The sequence below is a fragment of the Pleuronectes platessa genome, chromosome 7, assembly GCF_947347685.1.
Source record: "Pleuronectes platessa chromosome 7, fPlePla1.1, whole genome shotgun sequence".
In the NCBI taxonomy this organism is placed as follows: Eukaryota; Metazoa; Chordata; class Actinopteri; order Pleuronectiformes; family Pleuronectidae; genus Pleuronectes; species Pleuronectes platessa.
This window is the reverse complement of record NC_070632.1, coordinates 10,894,189-10,904,433: the sequence shown is the minus strand read 5'-3', so window position 1 is coordinate 10,904,433 and position 10,245 is coordinate 10,894,189. Positions and strand designations below refer to the sequence as shown.

The 10,245-nt window shown below is 43.0% G+C and overlaps 1 protein-coding gene across 1 annotated transcript; it reads right to left on the bottom strand.

The window, feature by feature from the left end:
* Positions 1-215: 215 nt before the first annotated feature.
* nudt4a (nudix (nucleoside diphosphate linked moiety X)-type motif 4a) lies at positions 216-9,910 on the bottom strand. Its single transcript, XM_053426397.1, has 5 exons — positions 9,483-9,910; positions 5,242-5,352; positions 3,690-3,734; positions 3,316-3,403; positions 216-1,850 (listed from the first exon to the last, which is right to left on the bottom strand). The coding sequence occupies exons 1-5, from the start codon at positions 9,579-9,581 to the stop codon at positions 1,624-1,626; spliced, it is 570 nt and encodes a 189-aa protein (XP_053282372.1). The 5' UTR covers positions 9,582-9,910; the 3' UTR covers positions 216-1,623.
* Positions 9,911-10,245: the final 335 nt, after the last annotated feature.

Sequence of the window (10,245 nt, the reverse complement as noted above, 5' to 3'; positions counted from 1 at the left end):
TGGTGGACACAGCCTGCTGCCTGTGTTCAGGACTCGAATAAGCACCAGTGTGTGTGCTGCACTCATTCAAACACTGTGGCAATGAGGAGTCTTTATCCAAAAGGGTTTATATACAACGTGATGGTGCACAGCAGAATATCACAGACTCATTCACACATAGAAAAGGGTTTATTAAATGATCTTTCCAATGCACCAGAGTACAAGAAAACCACTGATCATCAATAAACTGAAAATATAACATTATTTTCTCTCTCTCTCTGACTGAACTACCGTCTAGTTTCCACAGTATTATCCTTCAAATCACTTCAGTTAGCGTGTACTTAAAGGTCCAGTGTGTACGTTTTAGGAGAAAGGGATTTATTGGCAGAAATTGAATATAAAAAATATCCCAGTGATCTTTTAATTTGTTTGTTTCATCTAAATTGCACAAATTTTTTCTTGACCTGAGAATGGGCCTATAAAATACTTTATATTTACATCAGGAGCAGGTCCTCTCCACAGAGGCCGCCATGTTTCTTTTTACAGTAGCCCAAACTGGACAAACTAAACATCTTTTGAGTTTTTATGAAAGGGAAAAGGAGGGTGATGCGGGATCTCACTCAATTCCACACACTGAACCTTTAATACTGTGCAGTGATAACGACAAACCCAAAGTTTCAGTTCATTACCGGTGCTGTGAAATAAAAAGGGTCAGCGGGTGTGGTAGGCAGTCGGCACTGCTTCCAGTCAGCGCTGTAGGCTGCACAGTGTTTATAATCCAAACACACATCACTGAGTTTGTGAAGGCACACAAAATAACCAGACTTGAGCACAACACATTAATGCTCCTGTAAAACAGAGGTCTCCAAATAATTTTCTCAGACATTTATCAAATGCATATAATAGTGATAGTTTCCTCCGATGTGTAGTTTGTCTTTCTATGATATCTGCACATTTATAGTGTTAAATACGGTCTTTCTTTTTGCAATTTGTAATTATTTGACTGCAGATCTGTTCCACTGTGCATACGTTGATATGCATCATAACTGTGCCAACATACTGTATTCACCTTTAATTTAATAGTCAGGCTTGCAGCAGTTGTGATATGTACAAATGAAAGGATGTTTAAGGCAGGACTATTTCAGCGTGGTGTCTGGTTTGCAGCATTTCAGTGTTAGTCGTGCTTAGAGACGATACCGTAAAGTGACAGTGGTGCGGTGACAGTAGTTTTGCTTCCGATGTGTCTGAACAGTTCACAAAACAAAAAAAAATCTATAGTACAAAATATTCACAAACGCGCAGATACTCCTCTTCAAAATGTCTCGCAGGATGACATCACATCACCGTGGGACTTCCTGTGAAGAGCCAACCCTTCCCCAGTACTGGTATCCAGAGAACCAACCGACACTGTGTGCACGGCCAATCAAATATTCAGCTTGTAAGACAAGAAAGAAAGGATCTTTACAGTGCAGAGGCAGCACACCGAGAGAGCCCATCCAGGAACACATTTTCTCTATTAACTGGTGCTGGTTGGTAAAAATATAAAATCTTAAATACACGTTGGCACTCTTCAAGCCCACTTCAAGGTGTCATGAATGCAGAAGAGATCAACCGTGGATCCCGGTGTCGCTGCTGGTGACAGTCCTATCTGTTGACCAGGTCTGAGCCCTGTGTGGCGCAAACAACGCAGTGAGGGCTGCTGTTGTCCGTCCCGTGGGAACTGGGGCTGTTGCCGTTAGTCGGGTTGCATCCGGGGCTGCAGGGTGGATTACAGGTGTTGGGGAGTGTGAGCAGGTACTCTGCGTGGACAGGCTTGTGGCTCTGCAGGACCCTGATGGCTTCATCAACCTTGAACCACTTCCTCTTTCTTCCTGCAAGAACATGAAAGAAAGGACACGTTGTCAGTATGTGAATGAAAGTCAACGACAGGCAGAAGTTTGTTGTTTCATTCAAAGACACTTTTGTACACAGGCCCACGACTAGAAGCTTGTGCAGCCGCAACCTCCGATGCCCAATTGGATTGCAGCAGTGAAATGTAAGTAAAGTCCCGACATTTTCCAGACTCTGCCGTCACCTATGAAAACCGAGCAGGAGATTGTCCAGATCAGATGTGGGAACAACAGGAAAATATGCGGATAATTGCGGAGAGGGAGGCAGGAAATTACGTCTTGATTCAGCTGCAGAAATAATTTTTCACATCACATCGACTGGACCAAAAACGCTGGAATCCCAAGTTGGTACTTTTCCGGTATCATCTGCGTGTATGGCTCCAAATTTGGATTTATTTTTTCCAGTTTTGCCTCCGTCACGTGTTGTATATATCATCACCACGCCCACTCGCTTGCTTTGCGGACATGGAAAATATTCAGAAAATGTGCTGACAGTGCAGCTAACAACTGCTCACTGAGCAAAGCAGTCAGAACTTACTCGTTACAATATTTTACAACGCACTCAAAACTGAAGTGCAGCACATTCCTGATCGTTCCCATCAGCTGTTAATTATTCACAATGTGTTCAAATCCAAACCAGCACTTTTCTTAAAGAATTAGCTGTAGCCTGTGATAATCAGGCGGTGGTGGGAGACAGGAGGAGTCACACACTTTATGTTGACACCCTGAACTACACCATGGCCTCTCAGCAGGAGGGGGTGTTGGACTAGCAGGGCCGAACCCTTTCCGCTCAGTCTCAGCCCTCGCGCAGGGCAGGAGAGGACAAGTAAGGAGGGGGCTGTTGTGAGCGGCGATAACTGGAAAACAACTGGGCATAGCAAACACTCCTCCCCCATGTGAAAAGGCTGAACTCTATTTGTGTAGGTGAAGGGAGCCAATGATCATGACCGCTTCTTCCTGGACCAGTTAGAAGTAGTTTATGTTCCGAGTCCTCTGAGAAACACACATTCCAAAAGGCGAAACACATTCTAAACAAATAGTGGTTATTATTTTGGGACCTTTTTCATTACATGCCTTTAATTAAAGCACATTAACAGAAACTTTTGGAAAGTTGAGGCAAAACATGGCCAGTATCTTCTTTAGTAATTAATTATATTTCGATTATTGTTTATCTGCTGAGAATTTCTTCAATGAGCAGATTCATGTTTTTATCTGTAAAATTAAAAAAACAGTTGAAAATGTTCAGTTTTCTTTATTGGGTTTGATAACCTCAATCAAATTAAGTCAGTTTGAACAGGCCAATGGAGGAAGTGTCTGACAGCTGTGTTTTAAGTCTGTGTAAAAGGTCCATGAAATATTGTATAGTCTCCTGCTTACTTCCTCTAAAGGATTAAATATTAATGTTTTTTTTATTGTTGCAATATTACATAACGAGACTTGAACATACCAATGTTGACAGAGTCCTCCCAGGCCTCCAGCGTCTCCGTCACTATGAGGGTGTAGACATACGTCCTGTGCTTTCTGTCCTGATTGTGCTGCAACGGTTCAGACGAACAAACGACCTCAGATCAGTGTCAAAGCAAAACATGCACACGCTTTTATACAAAGCATTGTGAAAACCGTGATTTACTGCACTGCTTCTTTTACAGAAATATTGTGATCTTCATGCTAGTTGACGGATGGACCGACATATTTATAAAGGCATACTACACATAGTAGTGGAGTTAACAGTCGACACAGAACTATGAACAGTGTTAAATATTTTAATATAACCACCGCATGAGAATTTGTTAATTTTCCATGACAGTTTAACAAGCTCACCTCAAATATCCCAAGTAGTCTGCCAAGCTTCCCCTTCACACCGGCCTGCACACACATGTAGAAAATGGTTCTAGACTCATTCAGTACATTTACAAGTCAATTTCTGATCGGCAGTGTTGTATCACCAGCTCTGAACGTTGCACAAAACTCATTCAGTGGACTTTTGTCAACCTGGATCTAAGTTTGCATTCTCCTAATAAGATCGCAAACATCTCACACGTGCACAAATTAAAACTACCACATGGACGCGATGTTGGCTGATGTGCTGAGCTCGACGGCGGCCTATTAAAACATGACGATTTGACTCGTTAGCTCACCACAGAGGCTGGTTTGCAGCTCATCTATATTCAGATACATGTGTGGTCTGGGAAGCACAGGACGCTGGGTAACTGGAAACCCTTCCCAAATGTCACTGCCATACTTCAAACCTGTCAACACATGAGGCAGAGGCTCACAGCTCACTCCGCTGTGGACACGTACTGGCCAACAACCAGCAACGCCTGCACTAAACCACAGAACAACTTAGTGGTCTTTTATGCATCGCCGGGCAAATATTTCTATCCGTCATCTGGATCCAGCCTCGGGGAGCGTCTCACACTGAACAGTGACAACGACAACTGCCAAGAATTTCTGCTAATGACAATGTGGTCTGGGCCACTGGCTAATGAAGTTTAATACAATACATATTTTTTGCTACTGAGTCGTCAATGAAGATGACCCAATGAAGATGACAAGTTTTTGCTTGTGTTATGTGAAGTCGAATGCTCATACCAGTGGTTTTATAATGGCGACGTTATCATCCCAGGGCCGTGCAGTACGGATATGGAATTTGAAAAACCTTTCTTCTTGATGCATTCAATTATTGTGGTGAATTCCATAATCAGGGAGTCGGCTTCCACACAAGGGCGGGGCCAGAGGGGCAGTGGCACTTACTAACAATACTGACAAAACAATACTGCGTAGGAAATTCTTTGTGTGCCAGAACATACAAATAAAGCAAAGGATGTGTGGCTTTGCTCAAAGCTATATAGAAAATGGTAAACAAGGAATGACCTAAACGTGCACCTTACTGACTCGGTTGTTTGACATATAATTGGCCCCTCTGAGTAAATTGTGGCTCCTTTATGGCCCCTGATTGAGCGAAATTCTTGATCCGCCACTGCTTCAGCACCAAACCTCAGTGCACAATCCCAAAAACAGAATGAGCACACCCACACAAAGCTCCTACTCTAATCTGCATTATCCTGAATGAGTTTTAAAAATATGCCCACCTTCAAGAGTAAATAAAGCTTCGATAAATTACCACTCTCAAGTTAATTCCAAGTCCCTGAAAGATGATTTTCATGTTCTGCTGTGGGGAAGTGAAAGCACACTGCTTCAGGAAACAACGACCATGTGAAACCAGTATGGACCTGGATAAAGTTTAACCACACAGTGTACAACAGGAAGGCAAACATGGAGGATTTCTGTATGTGTGTGCGTGTGCGTGTGTGAGAGAGTTCGAAAGTGTGAGAGTGTGAGAGTGTGAGAGTGTGTGTTTGTGTAACCTCACCTCTTCATACACCTCCCTGACAGCTGCGCCACAGGGCTCCTCCTCGGGCTCCACTCCTCCTCCCGGCACAATCCACTGGTCCGGGTGTCGACTGCTGCTCACCAGCAGCACCTGCCAAAGAAGAGAGGCCTCAGTTAGGTCTCTGCAGCTGAGCTCAGGGTGTCAAGGAGTCCATCATCACATGACACATGGAGCTTCTCTTTCCTTTTCTCCCTCTTTATCACATTAATGACTAACATCAATTCATGTAACTGACTTGACTTCCTCTCTGGAGTTTTCATAGAGCAGAGATCTTGACTGTGGATGGCGAACCAGAGATCATGATGGTGGATCAGGATCGTGGATTGTCAGTGCTGGTGGTGGATCATGTTTGTGGGGGTGGCTGATCATGAACTGTGATTACAGCAAAACTGCTTGATATACAATATGCCTGCTCACATATTCTACCAGGACGAGTAGTGAACATCTCACATGTCATCCCGGTCATTCAGTTGACTGGACTATTGTACGTGACACACTCGTCACCACGTAGTTAAAATAAGGGAATGAGGGCAATTTGTGTGATTTTTCATCAACCAACATGTTGTTAAGTGTTTCCACATTATAAGTAATGACTGATAATCAAAAAGAACACATTACAAGTAAAGAAAGTATGCGTATGAAACACAACAGCCCAGCTCCTTTAAGATATGACTAGGTTAAGCCTGTATAAAAGCTAAATTTAACTTAACCTTTTCACATATTACAAAACAATTAAATATTATCATGAACAACAACCTTAAAATAAAATTTACTTCTGACAAAATCTCTGAGCTAATCTGAAACAACAACTTAAGCCACACACTATGTTTACCTGACCTCCATCACGTGCAGTTTGGTATTTTTTCCAGAAGGCAGTTATTTGACCTCAAACCCCATCTGGCATCACGCTGACCCACATTAGGTTGACATGTGAATACTTTTTGAATCCTGCCTTCAGCTAACCAGACACGTGCAGCCACTACGTTCAGCAGCTCTGGAAATCCCTCTCATATCTGTACCGAGTGTAAAGTGTTTCTTTGACAGGCTAACTGTCAGCCGAGATTATCGTTAACTGCATGGGTTCATGGGTTTGACAAAGTGTGTTCTCTGTATCTGTTGCTGCATTTACAAACTTCTTCCTAACACAGACAACTGTCAATATTGAGGTATGAGTGAGATATTACATTCAATGACCTGCGTCTGCAGGAACTGCTGACTCACTTAAACCTGCTGAGTTAGAGCTTTCCCCTCTTAGAAAAACATGAATTAAGATGCATCACATGTTCATATTGTAATTAAAAAAAATTAAGTATGGACAGTAATATGACAATGCAAAACATAGAGTAGATGAGGATGCATAAATCAATCCTGCACCTTCCTGCTTGAATTCCTTATTGTAGCAGACACTAAATAATACTAAGTAAACCTAGAATTCACTGCCTATGACAACTAGTCTGTCTGTGCCCCTGCACTGTAGAAACACTGGCTGCTGTCGAACAGACACAACACACACACATGCATGCGCAATTTCACACAAACACCACGTGGAACACGTAGGCAGCTACTCGTACACACACTCGCAGCCAAAAGGCTTTTCAAAAACTACTGGATCAGCAGTTGCTTTTCTGTATGAAAACAAAGGAGCTTATGGCAGAGAAGGTGAATGACCCCGACAGGAACTAGCACACCTCACTGAAGGTTCAGAGTGAGGATGATCATTGAGTCGGGACACGTACGTCCGCTTTAGGGTGATCTCACCTGATCACAAGCCAGCTCAAGAGCCTGGAACTGATGTTACACAGGTATCATGAGGAAATGGAAGCTCCAATTCTTTCAGAATATCATCTTGATTTCTGGTACAGTGACTTCTGACGTTGATACTTTCTGTATCATTTAAACATTTTGTTGATATTATGCCCCAGAAATATTCAGTAACAAGTCTGTTCAATATAGTTTACTGGCTTTTAGCAGAAACATACTGGGGGGAAATATAACGTACTGTTTTACAGTTATGTGAACACGACCAATAACAAATAGTAACATTCCATCCCTATTTTTCATATGTATATATATTTAGTTTGCCCCTGTCCGCCTGGGCTCCAGCTGACATGTTGAGGAAGAGACTGTAAACCAGGTATGCAGACTGGATGGATAGATTACAACGTGTGGGACACGAAGCTGGAACAGATCATCCTCCTCTTCCACTGCCTCTTTCATTGCAATCAACAATAATCAACGTAGCTCTCAGCACAGACGTCACAGAAGAATAGAAGGCAGAGAGAGAGAGAGAGAGAGAGAGAGAGAGAGAGAGAGAGAGAGAGAAAGAGAGAGAGAGAGAGAGAGAGAGACAGGAGCACTGTGAGGGCACTGGGAGCAGGAAAGAAAATCTGTCAGGGGACAGCAAGTGCCTGCACCTTGTTTCTATAAATTGCAGCCGATAGGTCACTTGGTGTTTCGCACACAGTGTAACACTCTACCCCCCCGACAACCCCACTCCCCCTATCACATGTGGTCCTGAGATGACCTGCCGTCACTGGGCAGACACGTTGTGATCTAGGACACCCATCTGCCCCCAGTGTACTTTCGTATGTACAAACAACTTATTATCAAGCCTAATAAGAAACCAAATAGCATCATATGTTCCAGAAAGTGACAGGTTTATTTTATGATTGAATGAGGCTGCAGAACGAGTCCAACATATTCCAACATGGTTATTTATAATGTCAGTAGTGTCAGTGATAATTACTTATTCAGTTACTCATTAGCCACACAAGCCTGTTACATGGTCAGTTTCATATTAATGAGAGAACACATAGCCTCTGATAGTGAACTACAGAACTCCCCACATTAATTACTTCTGCCGGGGAGGTGATGTTTTCATTGCTGTCGGACTATTTGTTTAATTTTCACGCAAAAACTACTGAGCTGATTTTGTTGAAACTTGGTGGAAGGATGGGACATAGGCTAAGGAGGAACTCATTTACTGTTGGAGTGGATTTCATTAAGAGGGTGGATACAGGATTTTGAGTTATTGACTATTGAGTTTTTCAATAGTTTCTCTCTAGCTCAAGAAATAATTTGCAAAGTGTTTGAGTCCTGTCTCTGCTAAAGGTTCTTGAACACCTATAATCACATGTAACATTAGACCTATAAATGCATCTGCAGTTAACAGAGGATGTCATGATCTGCACTCTTGAGTGTCAATGACAGTATTTCACACAGTTTATATCTGGACACAGTGAGGAGGCCTCTTCTTCATGAGTTATGACTTATCTGGAATTCCTCCTGTACACGAAATCAAAGTGATGGGTCTCCTGCTGGGCTTTTGGTTCCTGCGGTTGCCAGGTTATGAGACCCCCCATTGTTTAATAGGTCGAACATTTGGCCCCTCAGGCAAGTTATGCTCACCTCAGCTAACATCACACACGTGAATGCACACAATCACACACACATTGAGACAATGTGCATGTATGTGACAGGTTTTGTTAAATTGTGCGGATAAAACAGAGTTCAGGAGTTTAGTAGAAACTGTATCAAAATGGAAAGGATGTAGGTAAATGTTACCTCCTCCTCACACACACACACACACACACACACACACACACACACACACACACACACACACACACACACACACACACACACACACACACACACACACAGAGAGAGAGAGAGAAATTCTTGTTAGGAAACTGCATTGATTGTGGACAGCCTTTACATTAACCTTAACCTCAACCAGGATCTTAGATTTGATATTATTCCATTAAGAGGTAACAAAACGAGTTTGTACCGACACACCCACACACACACACACACAAAGTTCTGTCTCTATGACTTCAGAGAAAATTAAATTAATATTCATGGATTACCCGCAGACTCACGTCTATCTTAACTTAACACTAACCTCAATTTATCCAAAGCTAACCGTAAGCTTTAACCATAGGCTAAACAAACCTTAACCTTAACTTAACCTATTCTTACCTGAATCAAAATATAAACTAACCTAACCCAAACCTAGAACGTACCATAAAACATGTCTTTGTCTTAAACTGTCATTATTCACATGATGGGGAACCTGATTTTTTCACCCATAAGGACAGGTCCCTTTAATGTAACCGTGTGGACGGATTTAGGTCTCCAGGATATGAGTAATACCTGGATATAACACACACACACACACATTACACACACACACACACACACACACACACACCCCTCACCTCGTCCTCCTGGTCGTCTCTGAAACACAGACACGCTGCCCTCCTCTTGAAGCCCTCTCCGTCGTACGTCCTGGTCTGGTTGGGCTTAAACTTCATCATAAATGTCCGAAGTCTTCGTCCAGCGCCAGCAAACGTTCAATATAAAGAAGATAACAGCTGTGACCCGAGAAGGACCGGCTCTTCAACACGCGCTGGGGAGGAGGGGGTTGTGTTCTCCGCGGGAGCAGCGTGGTGTCCCCGCAGTTTGTCCCCAGACTGAGCCTCTTCACACGGTCTGAGTGAAGAAGAGGAGCCGGAGCCTCGGTTCATTCATTAATCTCTGAGCCCCGACACCACGTCACCCTGTCACTCTGCACGTGTGTGTGTGTGGATATATGGATTCAGCGTCCACCATGGAGGAGCAGAGCCGCTGTCAACCACACACACACACTCACTCTCTCACTCACATCTGGGGTGGGCGAGCTGCCACCAGCATACAGACACACACAAGCATACACACACACACACACACACACACACACACAAACACACACACACACAGTAATGAACCAAACATGCATCAAGTGTCTTTATTCCTCTTCCTTTAAACTGATCAGGAATAACTGTGCCTTAGTGATGCATTTATTGCTGCTTTCGATTGCTTTGAAGATCATTTTTAGTTTAAGGCCATTTAAGTCTATTTGTTGTTTTATTTCCAGTACTACAATAATGTGTGAATACATGTATGATCATCTTTCTATAGCGACCCCCTACATTTCATCCT